This window comes from Prunus dulcis, chromosome 4 (assembly GCF_902201215.1).
Source record: "Prunus dulcis chromosome 4, ALMONDv2, whole genome shotgun sequence".
Classification (NCBI taxonomy): Eukaryota; Viridiplantae; Streptophyta; class Magnoliopsida; order Rosales; family Rosaceae; genus Prunus; species Prunus dulcis.
Window position 1 is genome coordinate 10774060 of NC_047653.1, and position 17853 is coordinate 10791912.

At 36.0% G+C, this 17853-nt stretch overlaps 3 protein-coding genes across 5 annotated transcripts; 2 read left to right on the plus strand and 1 right to left on the minus strand.

The window, feature by feature from the left end:
• Nucleotides 1-509: 509 nt before the first annotated feature.
• Nucleotides 510-7256, plus strand: LOC117624937. Of its 3 annotated transcripts, XM_034356470.1 has the most exons (17): nt 510-645; nt 724-787; nt 1059-1167; nt 1561-1623; nt 1834-1937; nt 2093-2159; nt 2265-2336; nt 2789-2950; nt 3400-3473; nt 3583-3677; nt 4266-4373; nt 4490-4587; nt 4991-5128; nt 5380-5427; nt 5987-6101; nt 6445-6545; nt 6920-7256. In XM_034356470.1, exons 1-17 carry the CDS (start codon nt 576-578, stop codon nt 7001-7003), a joined length of 1572 nt encoding a protein of 523 aa, XP_034212361.1. In that variant the 5' UTR covers nt 510-575; the 3' UTR covers nt 7004-7256. The 3 variants fall into 3 exon arrangements, with proteins under 3 accessions (XP_034212361.1, XP_034212362.1, XP_034212363.1); XM_034356471.1 differs by lacking the exon at nt 4991-5128; XM_034356472.1 differs by lacking the exons at nt 4991-5128; nt 5380-5427.
• Nucleotides 7257-7764: 508 nt separating this feature from the next.
• On the plus strand, nt 7765-10783 carry LOC117624941 (30S ribosomal protein S20, chloroplastic). Its single transcript, XM_034356476.1, has 3 exons — nt 7765-7993; nt 8232-8398; nt 10281-10783. Exons 1-3 carry the CDS (start codon nt 7828-7830, stop codon nt 10509-10511), a joined length of 564 nt encoding a protein of 187 aa, XP_034212367.1. The 5' UTR covers nt 7765-7827; the 3' UTR covers nt 10512-10783.
• A 4025-nt stretch (nt 10784-14808) lies between these two features.
• Nucleotides 14809-17528, minus strand: LOC117624936 (putative pentatricopeptide repeat-containing protein At3g15200). The gene is made up of 2 exons (XM_034356469.1): nt 15759-17528; nt 14809-15150 (listed from the first exon to the last, which is right to left on the minus strand). The coding sequence occupies exon 1, from the start codon at nt 17443-17445 to the stop codon at nt 15775-15777; it is 1671 nt and encodes a 556-aa protein (XP_034212360.1). The 5' UTR covers nt 17446-17528; the 3' UTR covers nt 14809-15150; nt 15759-15774.
• Nucleotides 17529-17853: the final 325 nt, after the last annotated feature.

The window sequence follows — 17853 nt, forward strand, 5'->3', positions numbered from 1 at the left end:
TATTTTAAAACTATAATAATATTCTAACTAACATTGAGGTGACAAATTATAAGCTGATATTTGTATTCGACACAAGCTCAAGCCCAAATTTTAATGGACACAAAAAAATTCAAATGGACACATATTTACTATGTATATTGTGTAAAAGGCACGTTTAAGTACTTTTTGTGCTAATGATATTGAAAAAGGCATGGACCCTTCTTCTGTGCTCTTTGAAATGTTCCTTTAGAGCAATTTTCTAGTAGTGTTAGTAAAATGAAGTTATCAAAAATGAAAATAAATGAATATCGTTGTTTCTCGAACGATGAAGATTGAAGAATAAAAAATGCCCTAGCAGAAATTTATAAATAAATTTTTTTTAAAAAAAAAAAAAAACTTAAAAACTTGAGCCCAACACTCTATTATTATATGAATACATTTGGGCCCAAGGGCTATTAATTTGGCCCAATCCATAGTCGGTAGAACACGTGTAAATTCCAGGTTCCGTGAAGTCCATTGCTTGCCACGGTGCCCCCTCTCTCTTTTATTTCTCTCAGACACACAGCGTTTCACTGCGACTGCTTGTGCTTTAAGCTATGGAGGAGTTCTCGGTGGACGACCCAACTCAGCTACTACAAGCTGCTTCAGATTTCGCAAATTACCCTGGTTAGTGGTAACCATTTACAATCGCTTTGTATTGCAATTTTTGTCAACCTTTTGAACTGAATATCATTGTATTTGCAGGTCTTCAGAACGACGCTTCAGCTAAGGACTTTCTGGATCGCTTCCCCCTTCCTGTCATTCTTAAGTAACCTTTTGGGTTTTACCCTTAACTTATTCTCCAAGTTTTTGTGCTCTATTTCTTTGGATTTCAATCTTGTTGCATTTTCATTTCAGGTTTTGTTTCTGGGTACATGAACAAGTGTGCATTTGTTGTTTTGTTTTGTTTTTGTTTTTGTGTGTGTGTGCGTGTGTGTGTGTGTGTGTAAGTATGTAACTGTTGTGTGATGGAAGCTGTCACCGAAATTGTTCATGAAACTAATAGCTCTTTCTGAGTTGATTATCTTTCTCTATGGCAGTGCTTTACAAACCAAAGCCGATGTACCTGGTCTAGAAAGTACATTGATTGCTGCTTTGGAAAGGGTATTCCAGACAAAATATGGTGCTTCTCTCATACCCCACTATATGGTATGGCTTCCTTTCTGTAGCTAACTGATTTCCTGTCACTAATGATTCACGTTCTTGTGAAAAATGAAAGAGGGATTGTCATGAATTTGATTAGGATTCAACTACTCCTTTAATGAAATTTCAAAGCTTTGTCTGCTCTTGCATCAGCTTATTATGATGTATAAGAATGCTTATAGGGGATGCTCTGTTGATGACAATGTTGCTCTGGTTCAATGCAATAAAGGAAATTAAACCATACATGCCTTTTGTTCTACTCTTTTTATTTCTAAAGTCTAGTAATCTTCAGAAATAAAGAAGCTTTTTTTGTTTTGTTTTTATTTTGTTTTTGTTTTTGCGTATTATATGTCTTCTGGGATCTAGATTCTTAAATATTTCTCTTTGTTCTCCCTTCAGCCTTTCATACAAGTTGGCCTGACAGCAGAGTCTCACGAAGTCAAATCTTTAGCATGTAAAACGGTATGTACAAAAATTTCTTATATAGTCTCTGCTTTATTTTGAGATTGTTGAATGCTATTGTTCCTAATTAGAGAATATTGTTGTTTTCTTTGGCATATTTTATACTTGCTGTCCATTTGTTCCTTGTGCCGTTTTATTGAAATTTTTGGGGAGTTGAAACTTATCTAAGTACCAGACAATATAATTAATTAATTTAACAACCGTCTTCAGGTTACTTACCTTCTGGAGAATTTGAATGAAGGTGCTATTTCTGCAGTACGTCTTATAGTTGAGCACAATATATATCCTCTTTTGCTTGATTGCCTCATTAATGGGTAAGGTCTAAATATTAAGTTTATGTTTGATACTTGGTGGTTTTATGATTTGGTAATTATCATCTTTTTTCGGCAAACTGTTTCTACTTTTTATTTATTTCTTTGCCTTTATCTTTGAATAAACTCATGACAATGTGTCTCTTTCTGGTATGCAGTAATGAAAGAGTTGCAACTTTTTCAACGGATGCAATAGGGAAGATGGCTAGTTCTCCAGCAGGCATGGTATGGTTTTAGCATTTACTCTCTGAGTTAAATCTACTTAAATGTTGTTTTGATGAATACCTGCACCATCATAACGTATCAAAATTTCTTGCTGTCATTATGTAGGATGTTGTTTTCCCAGCTAATACCAATGAAGCTACCCATCTTGGAGCTTTAGCAGCCCAGTGTTCATCACTGGTAGGGTGGTTGGAAACTTTGCTATTAATAGTCATATAGTTAATCTTTTATGAAAATTTAGCCCTACTTTTATGGAAGAACTGTAAAATACAAGTAGTCTTCAGCTATGCTGGCTTCTGTTCTTTTCCTGTTTAACAACTTTATAGTGATATTTGCCCTCAATTTTGTTGTTGACATATGCAGCAGAGATGTTACCAAAGTCGTTGTAACAAGTTGGGATAATTTTTTATCAGTATATGTGGATGTACTGTTGTTAGAGTCACTTAAATTAAAAGTTGTGCATTTATGATCTCTGTATAAACTTCCACAATCTTCTTCCAAACAAATAATTCCATGATCTATTTTGATATTAGTCATGTACTCTCTTATTTTAATTTATTTTATGGTATTCTGTTTGCTTATTTTTTCTGCTTCCTTTTAAAAAGTTAAATGTTAATAATTAATGTTTGCAGGGACGGGTCCGGGTTTTGGCTTTGATAGTGAAGCTATTCTCTATCTCCAGTTATGTGGCATCAGCAATTCACAGGTCAAATCTGCTCAGACTTTTTGAGGCAGAAATCAACAAAACAAATGATACCCTTGCAACCTTGAGCGTTTTGGAGATTATGTATGAGGTTGGCCATTGATTACCCATTCTCTCTCTCTCTCTCTCTCTCTACAAAACTGCCTGTTTTGAAAGCTCTAACTCTTCATCTTAGCTTCTGTGATGCTCCATTTCATGCTATATAATGATTGTGGCTTACTACAAGCTCTTTATTTAAACTCAGCATTCTGATATCCGGAATAACTGAAATACATTAAATATATGGAGACGAAAAAGAGAAGCTCCACAGCTTTGTTCTAGGACTAATGTTTAGGACAAATTGTTGAAGTATAGTTGCCCTTGATTTGCATGTGATTATTTCTAATTGAAAGATATCTATCTGAAGTTCTCTCATCTTTTCTTTTAGAGTCAATAGAGGATTCCCAAATTTTCTGGTATCGTTTTCCTTTAATAATCTCTTTTCCTTGATTAAATACCTTATATTGAAATGTTCTTGTTATATGTGCTCAATTGATAAAGTTGTCCGAGGTCGAGCATGGTAGAGAGTTTTTGTCAACAAGCACCCTTCTGCAACTGCTTAGTTCTATAATCAGGTGCTTAGTTGAGAGAGTATTTTCTTAGTATCAGTTTCATGTTGCATCCTTTAACTGTTTAGGAGCTCTTGTAGACACACAACATAATATCGTCTTATGAATTTTGTAGCAATAAATCAATGGAATCAGTTTTAAGATCAAGAGCAATGATGATCAGTGGAAGACTTCTGTCCAAGGGGAATTACATGTTTGCTGATGAACTTAGTAAGGCTTACATTCAACTTCTGCTGTTCCAGATGCTTGTGAAATTTATAATATGAATAATTTCTACTTGCATCATTCCAGAGAATTGAGTTCCTCATCAAAATATCACAGGACTTTTGTTTTTCATTTCATCCTGAATATAAGATGCCCTGCAGTCCAGTGCCTTCATTATTTGTGGTGGCTCATTGGTAGCTTGTGTACCAGTTCTTCCAAGACGGACATTATTCCTACTTTTAGGCTGCACCGTTGAGGCATGTGCCATCCCATTTTCTGACCTAGAGAAAAGGAAGAAAAAAGTCTTCATTAGTGGGCACCCTTAATTTCTTTTTTATGTTTTGGACAGCTTTCTTTGTTTGAATTTTATCCAAACGACCCAAAGCTGCCTCTAAATTGCCAGTAGCAGTTGACCCCCTTGTCCCTATTAGGTTGGAAAGAGAACACTAGTTTTTCAGGGTATAACATTCTGGGTTGGATAAAAATGATTTTAACATTTTGAGATTTGTTACTTCTGAAAAATATATAATTTCTTTTTCTAAGATTGTAAAATGTGGTCCTTAATTGATTTTGGTACTAATCTTGATTTTGCAGGTGTAAAAACTGTAGTATCAGCCATAGATAGGATACTTAGTTCATCAGAAACTCAAGATGCAGATGAGTGTGAATCTGCTCTTGAAGCACTGGGTGAAATAGGGTCATGTAAGTATGCCCGCAGCTGTTCTAGGCTTGGGAATCGGATTACATAACGTGAAACATTTCTACATATCCTCATTAAGAAGTCAATAATTATAGCTGTTGTTTTGGAATGATCTTAGCAATTCAAGGGGCACAATTTCTACTTTCAAGCTCACCACCAGCTGCAAGACATGTTATTTATGCTGCCTTTGATAGGCAAGGACATGGTAAACAACTGGTGAGTGAATCTAGTCCTTTCACTTTATGTTTTTAAGTTCTTCCATCCCCTTATTTATATGTTCCTTATCATGTTTTATTTTGCCAATAGATTGAGTTGGGAAAGGTTCACCTCAGTCAACTATCTTAAATCTTACAATGTTTTAGTGGTACCTCATCTGACAACTATCTTAAATCTTATGGATCCCACAACAAGTTTATTCTTTTATTGCATCCACTGACATATTGGGTTTGCCAATAAAATGATGAATTGGCTTATACACATGGGATATGTGATGTTTCCTAATAATTGACTGAACTGTTTCTGTGATGTGTCCAAGTATTCGGTGATGATTAGAAAGATAGTATCTGTTGTACTTTACATTCTCTATTATACTTTAATTGTTCTTTGATGGCAAGGGCAGGCTGCTCTACATGCCCTTGGAAACATCTTTGGAGAAACTCGGTCTGAAAACAGCATGATACTGACTAGTGATGCAGAGGAAAGCCTCAGACGCTTAATTTATGAAACTGCATCTAAGAGCTCAAAGTTGACACCATCTGTGAGCAGTTTTTCCCTCCCTTATTTTTTTACCTCCTAAACATTGTTTCATAAACCTCCAAATTTTTTGCACTTGGGTGCAGGTCATTTTCATTCCTTTGCATGAATCCACCAATTTTATTTATCAAATCAATTGGAGTTCATAACTTTCATATGGATTCACATTTTTTTTATTATAAAGCGTACTTGTCATTCTTCATTAAAGTCTTGAAATGTGCAGAGGTTTTACTCAGTTTTTGATGCAATTGGCAGGGTATTTTCCTCTCTGTTCTCAAACAGGATTCAGAAACTCGTTTGGCGGTGAGACTTCTAAAATCACGAATTGTGGATATTTTTATTAGTGTGACAGTTGTATACTTTTATGAACATGAAAGTAATTGAACATCTGGAGCTCAATTTAACATGATAGTTTTTCTCGCTGTTTTCTCCTGAGCTCTACATATGTCTTATTTTTATTTTGTGCTATGTGGCAGTGCCCTTTAATTCTGTTATATTTTTTCATGTGGAAATGGAAGTATGATATTTAGATAGACTGAATCTTTCATATTGTTGTGGTGTTTGTTGTTGTAAGTACTACTGACTCTTTGGAACACACTACTTTTTATATTTGGGTCACCTTTGGAAAGGTTCGTCGGTTACCAAAGCTTATGTTGAGAAGAACAATGAGCGATGTAAATTTGAAATTGAAAGTTTTGATGATGCTTCATTGGATACATATTGATGCTTCATGTGGCGATGTAGAAAGAACAAAAATATAAAATAAGATGATATACAAATTTATCTTATTTCTACATCTGTTGCTTATATTTGAAATTTAATTTATTTTGGTATTTGTGGTGGTTTTTAAATGCATTTTCAGGGTTATAGAATGCTGACTGGGTTGGTGGCTCGCCCATGGTGCCTCATGGAAATTTGCTCGAAGCAAGAGATAATAAATATAGTGACTGATGCAACTACTGAAACCACAAAATTAGGTCTCTTTCATTTTCTTTATATACTGGTTCAATTTATTACCTTGCAATACTACATGAAATTGGCTTCTATTTTTTTAGCAATTAATAACAGAGATTCTTTCCTGTGTCAATGTAAAGGGACTCCTTTCCAAAATAAGTACCTTCCCCTGAAATATTATAACTACATAATACGTTACTTTTCAGTGCTCAATCTAAATGATGGCACATTTGGCAGACCCTTACCTTAATATCGTTTCGTTTTTCTTCTGGTTTTCTTTTGCATTTGGACTAAAGAACTGCTCTCATTTATTATTTTAGGTTCCGAATCTAAACCTATTTCATGTAAATGAAAAATATTGTTCAGGTATGGAAGCCAGATATAATTGCTGCAAGGCAATCCAGAAGGCTTTTATCATGTCAAGTAAAGTTAGCAGTGATCCAGCTCTTGCTGGGCTTGCAGAAAAGGTTAGTTCTATTTCTGCAATACACAACCTTCTTCACTTTTTTCAAATAGTGGGGGAGGAGGTTTTGGTGGATCCCTGAGCACATCAGGGAATTTTATTCAAATTGTCAGAAATAAACAATTTCATGAAAATTTTGTTTGACCTTAAAATCGTAGTCGATAGTACTCAGTTGCCTTCACATGTTTCTGTGTGACTTATTGGGTGAGTTGCTAACCATTGAAAAGAAATAATAGAACAGAAGGAAAAAAAAAATCTATGATCAACAGAAAAATTAGGTCGTCTTCACTTTTTTCTTTTCTTTTCTCAAACAACCAATTAATTGAAAATGAGGCTCATGTTGTGTATCTTCTCTTGTCCCTTCCTTTTTGTGTGCAGTTGTATGATGCTGTTAGAAAGGGTCCCTATCTTGCTAAACGGCTTGAAGCTCAGCCTACAGTGGTGACAGATGACCGATTCTAGACACCGGCAGGCATCAGCAACTGTGTGCAGCCTATGAATTTACTGTTAACACATGTTGCATACAAAAGTTTGTTTAAACTGCGGAAACATGTTAAGCTGTGAATTCTCCTGAATGTTAAGCTGTGAATTTAAAAAGAATTATTACCTGTTCAGAACTGAAACATGTAAAGCTAGCGAGGAATGTGGAATTGTGGAATTCCATATTTGCCAGTTCAAAGAAAGTCGTCGAGTTTCTCAGACTACATTTTTCCCAGTTAAGGTAGAGAGGAATATGGATTCGTTGACCAATTCTTTTTCCCTTTTATACAGAAAATATGAGACCCATTAGCTCTCAATCGGCAGGTATATTTCTTCCCAATCGAATTCTTCTTCTCCGTAGATGAAAAACCAGAAGAAAAGAATCACTCAGTAAAGCATCCATTAAACATTTAATCCCAAAAGGAATTAAATAAGACTCGACTCTTCCAATTAAAACAATTCGATGTTTCTTTAAGTAAATGTTTTTCACTATGGGTATGTTCATATTGGAAGGGTAAATCATCCGCATGATCTCGGGTGCAGAAATAAATAATATTTTCTATTATTATTTCATCCATTTTGAGTTTCAATTTGCAAAAATATTTTTTATTAACAATATGAATAACAATAACAAATATACCAATACAATAATATATTATTCCGCCATCGGGGAGAGAAGAGTAATTCCACCAGCAGGGAGAGAAGGGGAATTTCATATCCAGTGGATAAAATTCTGAGGAAGAAACACTCTGTAGTACAATTTTTGAGGGAGAGAAAGAGAGACACAGAGAGAGACGGTGAGAGAGATGGCAGCTGCTGTTCATTGCCTATCTTCGTGCTTGGCCCTTCCTTCCAAACTCAGCAACCTTTCCCTCAATGGCCCTTCTACTTCTTCTGCAACTCATTCCACCTCAACCCACTTCACTTCTCTCAGTTTCTCCGCTAGCCTTTCTCACAATTTCTTCTCCAAAGGTAATCAAAACTCTCGCTTTCTTGCACTTATTGCATTCCTCTTTATCTGTCTTCTTCTTCGACACTCACACCACAAAACATGAACAATTAAGCACAATGGGTTGGAAAATTTTGCCATTTCTGGTCTAAAGTTTTGGTTTTTGCGTATCATGTCACCCATTTATGAGAAACCAGACAGAGGATGATATTAATTCAAAAGAGAATTTTTTATATCTAGTTTCTTTTCTTTTGTTTTCAGGGTATTTTTCATTGAGCCCAGTTCAGAGGCCAACTCGTCGTTCGGTAGTCTGTGAGGTTGCCACAACGAAGAAGCCTGATTCTGCTGAAAAGAGAGCTCGGCAGGCTGAGAAAAGGCGCATTTACCACAAATCCCGGAAATCTGAAATCAAAACCCGGATGAAGAAGGTACTTTTCTTTTCGTAACTGATGGGTTTTGCTTCTTTTGGCTTACATTGTCTGCAAATTTAAGTTCATTCTGATTATTTCCGATGAATATGCGACGATGCTATGACTAGTTACCATGAGTTATGAGTGTGATGAATTCATATAATTACTTCTGTTTTACTTATTCAGTGTTAAGAGTTTGGTGTTTACAGGAGACTGCTTTCTTAATCAATGTGTTGTGTATTTTCAGGGCACATAGTAATTTATCCACTGCTTGGTGTATAAATGTAAATAGAATTAGAGAAAAACCTCATTGTATATTTAGTTGACTTACTTTGTAGTACATATGAGCGCACTGCGCTGGTGCTTGTGCATGCCTAAATTCAAATGCCACATTGAACCTTTAATGTTCAGAGATGCTTTCTGAAGTCAGTTGGAGATTTACTTGCTACTACATCATAAAGCATATTCTATATTTCTGCTATTTTTATGTTTTCTTGGAGTTATGGAGTTTTTAAATCTCGGCCATGTCTGTTAAGTTCTATGAGCTTTTGCTGGGTTTCAAGCATAGTAGTGATATCTCTAAAGCAAGCTGTTTTTTGTTGTCAGTAATACAATGAATCTATTTATATTGGAGAAAGAAAATCACGGTTCCCTCAAAGATCTTAGCACACTCCTTTCTCCTACAGAATGGCTATCCTGCATGAGTTAATAAATGGGAATAACCTATGCACTTTTCGATACTTTAATATCCCCTGATACATGACTTAGGCCAAACATTTATTTGTGTGTATTTGTGTGGGTATGCATATGTTTTAGCACAGTAGTATTCTTAAGTATAGCTTCTATAGCCATGCCATGCCCCAGTGTACAGCTCTTGACTTGTCACCATGTTTGCTGCCTTGGTTTCTCATTTGTAAAGAGCGACCATATAAGTGTCTAATCAAGGTTAATGACCAATTTCTACTTGGTCTCATTGCTTGGTTGAGTAAATTATACTGGTATTAGTTAAGAGCATTTCTATGGAGAAGCGGATAGTTCATGGATTATACTGGTATATTAACAATATGCTTGTACTTCCTAATCTATATATTTTTCTTTGATATCTTTCTAAGTGATTCGAAAGGCAATTATACCAAAGACAAAGTGTTGGATTGGAATTAAGTGTAATGGAAGTCAAGGTAATACCTTTATCTTGATCTCTATCCTTAGGGGTCAAGATATATATAGGAATGAAGTTGTGCTGAGAGATCATTTTGCATTATTTGGAGCATCATCTTTGGAAAAGAAAAAAAAGAGGAATTTCAGAGAAAATTGGACATTAATTAAGGAGAAGTTGTCAGGATGATAAAAATGTTACCTGTGTGTTTATTTGCCGTAAGGATGATATAAAAAATTGTTCATAGATTGTGTTAGAAGTCATGAACGTGTATAGCTTATCCAGTGGCGTCATGCCTGTTTGATTTAAACAGGTTCTAAAGATGATCTCTGTCTCTGTTACTCTGTGTGTGTGTGTGTGTGTGTGTGAGTGTGTGCTGTTTTCCTTCTGTTTTTTTTTTTTTTTTTTTTTTCTTTTCTTTTGGCTCTCATGTGTTTGCATGCTCAGCTGTACAGAATTTGTATTTATTAATGTTAGAAAGGGCATGGATCTGAATACATGGTTATCAATTACTCTTAAATTAAAAGTGCAACTGAATAGGAACCTTTTTATGTCCTCGTACTTCAGTCGTACTTGCCAAAACAATTCATTTTATTTCCACTTTGAAAATATGTGGAGAAATGAAAAGTTGAAAGACCCCTTTAAAATTTTTACCTGCTAGGAAAGAAATGCATTAGCATTGCTGAAAGTCATGTTCATCAATTTTGGGTTGCCGTTTATTGTTTCTTGGCTACCTTTTTCTAGGTTTTGGAAGCTTTAGATGTGCTCAAGAAGAAACCAGATGCTACGCAAGAAGAGGTGCTTTCAATTGAGAAGCTCATTGGAGAGGCATACTCCATCATTGACAAAGCAGTGAAAGTGGGAACCTTGCACAGGAATACTGGAGCACGCAGAAAGTCTCGACTGGCCAGAAGAAAGAAGGCTGTAGAGATCCACCACGGCTGGTACACCCCAAATCCTGAAGTTAGTGCTTGATAAAACCCCTTTGTTGGGTTATATATTCTTTTGTTTCCTAGAACTGTGTTCGTAGGTTGTAATTGTATTATTATTCCCATTAACTTTTGTGTTGAAAATGTGGTTGTGCCAAATATAGTCTATTGACTCAGTGAATCACAAAACTCTTGACATGGCACCAGAGCAAATTGCTGGTTATTGAAGAGATGCGCTAGAAAAAGATGGGTTTGGAGAATGTGATGTGTGGTAATTTTCCTAATGCACGCTTGTTTTAACCATGTTAATTATTAGTAGAGGGCAGCCATGTTCCACTTCCTTTGTAGGGTTTAAATGAGAAACTCATGTTGATTTCGCATAGTGAGTGAATGAAGGAGAGATATTTGATGTTGGGTTTTAGGATAAAGCATTCTAGGGTACACAATTTCGGTTTTTTTTTCGTGCAACAAGATTTGAACTGTTTGATTTATTCTCATTTCTCACCCATTCCATGCCATTTAAGCTATAGCTCATTTGGGTATGATGTCCTCACAAAAAGTGACAATGGATATTCCCAAGTAAATACAGGATCTGTTTAAACTTGGAAAAGGCAGTTGCTGTTAGTAGTATAATGTTATGGTACTTAGTGGAACATGAAGAAAGTTTTACATGAGAGAGAGCCTGGTTTTGAAGTGAACCATTAGAAAGCTGAGTTGCTCAAATATCCAAAAGGCAAAAATGCATTGAATTGCAAAGTTGAATCCTCCTAAATTAATTAATCAAAGGGTGGAAGAGGCATTTAATTGATGAAATTATATGATTTTTTTTATTTTATAAAAGAACGATAATATTTTATTGATAAGATAAACAAAAACAAGTACAAAGCAACTAAAGTGCCGAATATGGATACAATTTATCCAGTGACCAAACGCAATAATAAGTTGAATTGATCTTGAGAGAATAGGCACAACCCAAAAAATGATTAAAATCCCCGAATCAGCAACTAGAAGCACATGCACTCAAACATGCAATGAAGATTTGTTGAGCAACGATAGAAACGACAAATCTGTATTGAAAGCCAAAAGGAAATAACATATCCTAAACAAACAATGAACGACATTAAACTCCTAAGTACGCATAGAATCCATGTTTCCATAAACATAGTGAAAATCACTACATTGATGACGTTGAACATGAAAAAGAAATACTCCAATATAATAACACTAAGTAGACAAACATGTAATACTAGCTTCCTGAGGTTGCAGTTGCAGAAGATCCTGAAGAGCTCTCACTGTTTCTCTGTGGACGTTGTAGTTTTGCACAGTAGCTAGCGTAGACTTTACAAACCCATCATTTTCAGACTGATCCATAATCTTTGCGGCACTCTTCTCTCTTGCAGCCATGATCCAACATATGCTCCATAACGGACACAGCAGCAGCACTACTACGTCCAGCAACATCTTTCCAACCATGGTGATTCCCTGTATACCAAATAAATGAGAACCAATCCATAATACCACCCATGAGATATCTGACAAGACACACGCAATTTTCAATAATCGGAATCGTATATATTTTATGTTTTTCTTCAAGATTAGTTCAACCCTGCAATAACTAAGCTAGATTCAAGAATTGAGAGATTCCCATTGTATTTCAATTATTCGAACCGCCTATTTTTTAGGTATTCCTTCAAAGATATCTATGCAGAAAGAAAAAAAAAATATTTTAATCTAAAATCATTTAACCATTCAAAGATTATCATTTTAATGTTTTCTTGAAAGTTTATTTTGTTATAAATGTCTTAGTGGTTTTCAATTTATCTAGTTTTTTGCAAGAATGATCTATGAACGAAACTTGACAAAAAGACGGTTCAGATCGTTGAAGCAAAATTTGTAGTGATACCCACAATGTGATAAGATTATTTGAGGGATCTACCAAGGGAATTATATAGGTGCAGGTGGTTCCTAGGAAGGCTAGCTATGAAAGCATTTTTGAAATCCCTAGCAAATCAATTGTTTCCACGGGTGTTGAATAGAAAACACACTTCACATGATAACTATGAGTAGAAATCAATACATTCAGACGCAACCTAATAACTTAAGCAATAACTAAGTGGACAGACATGTAATTCTTCCGTGTTCCAAAAACAGCAATGAGCTCACTATACATTGATGAAGCTGAACATGAAAATAAAATAATATGCCTTTTTTGGCTCTGGCTGACTGAAATTGTTGCGGGCTTTGGTTGGCTGTACCTGTGGAATCATAAATCACTAGCTAGGAGAGAGTATGATCATGAAGAGCTCTGATTCTTTGTAGACTTGGTAGTTTTGCTAGTAGCTATCGCAGACTTTACACTCCAATAAATTCCCTCATTCACAAAGCCTTCATCTTCTAAGGTTTTATAAGGCGAGGGGTAAAGGTGAGGCGTTTTTAGTCTGCCATGCGAGGCCCGAGGTCTACTAGAACTACCACACAAATGCTGTTTCTCCGCATTTGAGCTGTTGGTTGTAGTTTTGCCAGTAGCTACCGTACACTTTACACTCCCATAAATTCCCTCGTTCATAAAGCCTTCATCTTCTAAGGTGAGGACAGTGGGTGGGGGGTAGTTTTAGCCTTCCTTTGAGTCTTGATCCCACACCTCGGACGCACTAGGTACTGCAACTTGTTTCCAAACATGGTGATTTCCTGTATACGAATACATGAGAACCAATCCATAATACTACTAATGAGATGGCTGAGAAGAAGATCAATATTGATATGACAATTATGTGAATCAAATGGTCAAACGTTTTCTGATTTTTTTTTTTTGTTTTTTGTTTTTTTTTTGGGTGTGAATCCTTGAAGAAGAACCTACAAATTTAAATTGGTAGTTTCAATCATTGGACTGCATATGCCAAAGACCAGGTGTTAAATGCGAACATCCTCAGTTTGCAAGGTTCCCATTTAGGAATTATCCTATATAAAAAACTTCAGAAAACCGAAAAATAATTTGAACATTTTAGTATACTCGTGAACAATATAATTACATAGTTTCTCATTTGGTTGATTTTATGTAAGAATGATGATTCCACGAACAACTACTAAATAGACGGTTTGTATAATATGATTGATGAGGATTGAAACCCATATACGATCCAATCATTTCCTTCTTATCAAAAAGAATCCATCTTAATAAGTTATATATATATATATATATATATATATATATCACCTGATGTTAACGATCCAAATTACTTTTTTTTTTATGTGAACAACACAACAAACGAAAACGGTGTTAAAGAGAATACTAAAATGACTATCATTTAATTGAGTGATTAAATGATTTTGAATTCAAGTGATTTTTGTAGATTAAATAATAGAAAATTCAAAATTTTAAAATATAATGCAGAACGGACCAAAAGTGTCTCTCATATAACCTTATCTGAGGAATCCATAAAGTTAAATAATATATATGTATGAGTATGACAGCATCTAGCTAGCTTACGTACTCTGAGAACCTGGGTATAAGGAGGAGGAATGGAGGTTAGGGTTGCAGAGGAAGAGCCTCCTGCAGTTCTCTCCTTCTTTTTATTTCCTTGGACACTGGATTTCGGTGACAGGTCATCTGAGTTGATTTTCGTTACGTTGGAGTTGGAGGCAGGGTTCATACTGGCTGCACTACTCTTATTATCCAAACTCCCTATCAGCGACATGGCCTCCCTCTCCATCTGCAGAGCCTTAGTTGTATGTTGTCCGTGGGCATTGGCTATATATAGACGTCTGGTTGTATAAGTCAATATGAGAACAATACCGGGTATTTTGTAGGTAATTAATTAAATTAACATGGGGTCTCTCTTCTAGAAAGGCTCCACATATATATATATATATATATATATATATAAGTCCAAGCTATGGAAGCATTTTTATTTATTGTTTCCATAGTTTTCTAGCATATATATATACTATTATGGTTGTTAATGGGGTCATACCATTGTGGAAAAGCATGTTTCGCCTAGGACCAATATCTCATGTGCAAAACCCCTAGATAGTAGTGTGAGTGAGTAAATCCCCCTCTCTTTTCCTATCTTCGACCTAAAATATGAATATGATTCAAGTCACTAGTATCCACAATTAATGGTAGCAAATAACTGGTTTAATTTTTACTTTAAAAAAAATATTTGAATACAATTATAATAGGTTTAGGATCATGGCACAAAGAATTCCACAAGGATTTTAAGCCTTCATATCTTATAAATAAATACAAAATTATAACGAGGTCCCAACGAAATAATTAGAAAGATGAAAAAATTTAATCATGGTTGCTCAGCGCTCAAATATGTCTGCGGCAACTATGGCTTCGATGAGGTTGAAAATCAGGGGAACGTCTCTAAATTAATTCAATCTGGATTTCAACATGTACAGCCTTGACGGCATCTTGATGGCTCAACAACATTTACTTATAATTGTTATACAGTACAGATATTGAACTAGATTTTCTCCTTATAACTGTGCCGGGATCAGGACTGCGCCACGTACCAAAAAAACCTTCTTAGACCAGAACTTTGCCGGCGGCTGGTAAAGATCACCAAGTTGTCACATCTCGGCCACAGTAGCAGCAGCACGACAGACAGTAGAAGCAGCAGCGCGATGGGCAACAGTAGCAGCACCTCGTATTGCGACTTCTTTAGAACCATGGTGATTATCTAACAAGTACCAACCGTCAGTGAGTAGTTTCTAATTAAACACAGTAAGATTAACTAACGATACTCATTTATTCACAATAAAAATACCAAGAATAAGAGGAAGCTGAAAAAGGAAAACAAATAAACAAATAATACATCTGCAGATGATGCATCAAAACTCCTATCAAGAGACATTGCCTCCGCCAGCACTACTGTCTGTGTGAGTAGCTTGAAGCTTTGATTGGTATATTATATATAGAGTAGGCTTTGTTTAATTTGTTGGAAACTTCAAACTAATTAACCTCCCTCTGGAAAAGGTTATTTAAACCAAGTCAATAGTCGACACAAGGTGTCTGGCAAATTTTGGCAACATGGACTAAATTTTCTGTGGAAATTTATCTGTGTTTGCAACTTCAGACGTGGTAAAGCAACCTGTGAATGCTAAAGAGTGCCACCAACAATGCAGATAGAAACTCATTTGCGTTGTTAAGAATTGTTCCGCAAGGACAATAATTTCAAGTTTTCAACATATAACGAAAATGAGAATGTACTTGGATAACTGTATTCCTTGTTCCAAAAGAGGGCATTTTGCAGTTCAAGTAAACCTAAAACTTAAAGAAAGCTTTTACCTTGCTCCCTTTTTGCTCAAACATCTGTACTCAAATCTCCTGTCAAACTGTCACTTCCCTTTGCTAGCTTTTCTGCTTGTCCGCCATCCCTCTTCCACTTGATGTTCATAGAATTCACCAATATTTCTGTCCTTGGCTCTGGTATCATTCCCTTTGACGTCATTTCACGAAAATATCGCAAAAAATCCTTTATCCTTCCCTTGTCATGGAACCCATGAATCATAATGGTATAAGATCGCTGGTCAGGTCCCAACCCATTTCTCTCCATCTCTTCCCACGTATATCTAAGTCTTTCCTCACAATCCCACTCCATATACAACTTCAACAGCAAATTGTATGTGTCACTAGTCATCTTGCATCTACTTTTTTCCATCCTCTCCAATAGGCCAGGAACTTCCTCTGGCTTCTTCAAGGACTTGAGTAAACAATTGAAAGTTACTTCATTGGGCAAGCAACTTCCACCCTTCTGCTCCATTTCATCCAAAAGTTCATAAACCTTCTCCATGCGCCGTATTTTGCATAGGTGCTTGATCAGTGAATTATATGTTGCAGCATTCGGGAGACATCCTCGGACATTCATTTCCTGAAAGACTTCCAAAGCTTGAGGAATTCTCTTCTTGAAACAAAGCGCATCGATCATGCAGCTGCATGTCACCACATTTGGGTTGCAACCCTGATCCCACATAGCTCGAAATAACTTGAGTGCTGTTCCTAATTTCCCCTTCTTGGTCAGAGAATTTATAAAAATCCCATATGTAAACTGATCCGGCTTGCATTTAGATGCAATTATATCTTTCCAAAACCTTTTTGCCTCACGTACATTTGCTCGTACACACCATCCATTAAGAATGATATTCCACGTCTTTATATCTTGTTCAAACTCTTTCCCCTTCTCGTTAAACAAAGTTTCCGCAACTTCTACATGCTTATACCGGCAAAGCCACATCAAAAGCTTCTGAAACGCAACCAAATTAAGCTCGAGACCAAACTCTTTCCTCTTATAAAACGTAAAAATTGCTTCCTCCACCCTATGTGCAGCCGCATATCTATTGAGCAAAATCCCATATGTTCCTTCATTGATAAGCCCCTCTCTCTTTGACATTTCGTCGAGCACTTGGGAAACCTCATCAAAAGCCCGCATTCTGCCAAGAATGTCAAGAATCTCGTTGAAACAATCAGACCCAGGCAAATACCCAGTTCCTCCTCCACCTTTACAAGCCCAAGTGAAGAATACATAAGCTAGTTTCCAATCAGACCTGTGCCTCCTGAGCACATTCAAAACCAAATCCTCTGTCAGCACAAACCCACATCGGTCAAGAGCTCGCTCAATCTCCTCAGCTGACTTGTCCCTTCGAAACTTGAGGATGTTTTGGATGAAAATAGCCGTTTGGTCATCTTGGTCTTCCCCAAACCGAGCCTTTTCGTCAGAATTTGCAACTGAGTGTACAAAACAGGTCGTCTTATTCCTACCCAGAAAGTAAAATTGGGATATCTTACTGAAAGTTTCAGACTTTGGGTTCGTTGGGCTCTGAAATTTGTGAACTTTAGCAAGGTAAGAGAGGGGTTTGCATGCAATTGGGTGGTGAGAATGATGGGTTCTGGGTTGGGTTTGGAATTCTAATTTGAAATTTTGTTGGATGTTCTTTTCCCGGGAAAGAGTTCTCAAGGTTTTGAATTTGAATCCCATGTTTGGTTTTTTCTTCTATTGGGCGTGTTTGGGCTGGAAGAAAATCATTTCCTAGATATGTTATATGTGTGTTTATGCATACAATACTTCCAGACAAATGCAAAAAATATTTATCTTGTTTTGTTATATATAAACCCATAGATTGTTGACCTTCATTTCATTCCTTTTCATCTGACCCATAAAACATTAAAATGAGCATAAATTAAGAAAAAAAAAGTGGTCCAAAAATAAGCTAGTCAGAAATGAAGAGCATTAGCACCTTTTATTTTCTTTTGACAAAATGTGATAGGAATGTATTCATTGCAAGTTAAACTCCACAACTTGCTCTTATTAATTAAAGAGAGGTCAATAGACTTAAAAATGATTGAAATATCTAGGGATAGGCCCAATTAGTTATGGTGCATTCGA

Bases quoted from the DNA above. Each gene is read 5' to 3' on its own strand.
- LOC117624936 (XM_034356469.1), bottom strand. From the start codon at position 17,445: ATGGGATTCAAATTCAAAACCTTGAGAACTCTTTCCCGGGAAAAGAAC.
- LOC117624941 (XM_034356476.1), top strand. From the start codon at position 7,828: ATGGCAGCTGCTGTTCATTGCCTATCTTCGTGCTTGGCCCTTCCTTCC. The intron at 7,994-8,231 runs GTAATCAAAACT...TTTTGTTTTCAG, and splicing joins TCACAATTTCTTCTCCAAAG to GGTATTTTTCATTGAGCCCA. The intron at 8,399-10,280 runs GTACTTTTCTTT...ACCTTTTTCTAG, and splicing joins TCAAAACCCGGATGAAGAAG to GTTTTGGAAGCTTTAGATGT.
- LOC117624937 (XM_034356470.1), top strand. From the start codon at position 576: ATGGAGGAGTTCTCGGTGGACGACCCAACTCAGCTACTACAAGCTGCT. The intron at 3,678-4,265 runs GTAAGGCTTACA...TTGATTTTGCAG, and splicing joins CATGTTTGCTGATGAACTTA to GTGTAAAAACTGTAGTATCA. The intron at 6,546-6,919 runs GTTAGTTCTATT...TTTTGTGTGCAG, and splicing joins TTGCTGGGCTTGCAGAAAAG to TTGTATGATGCTGTTAGAAA.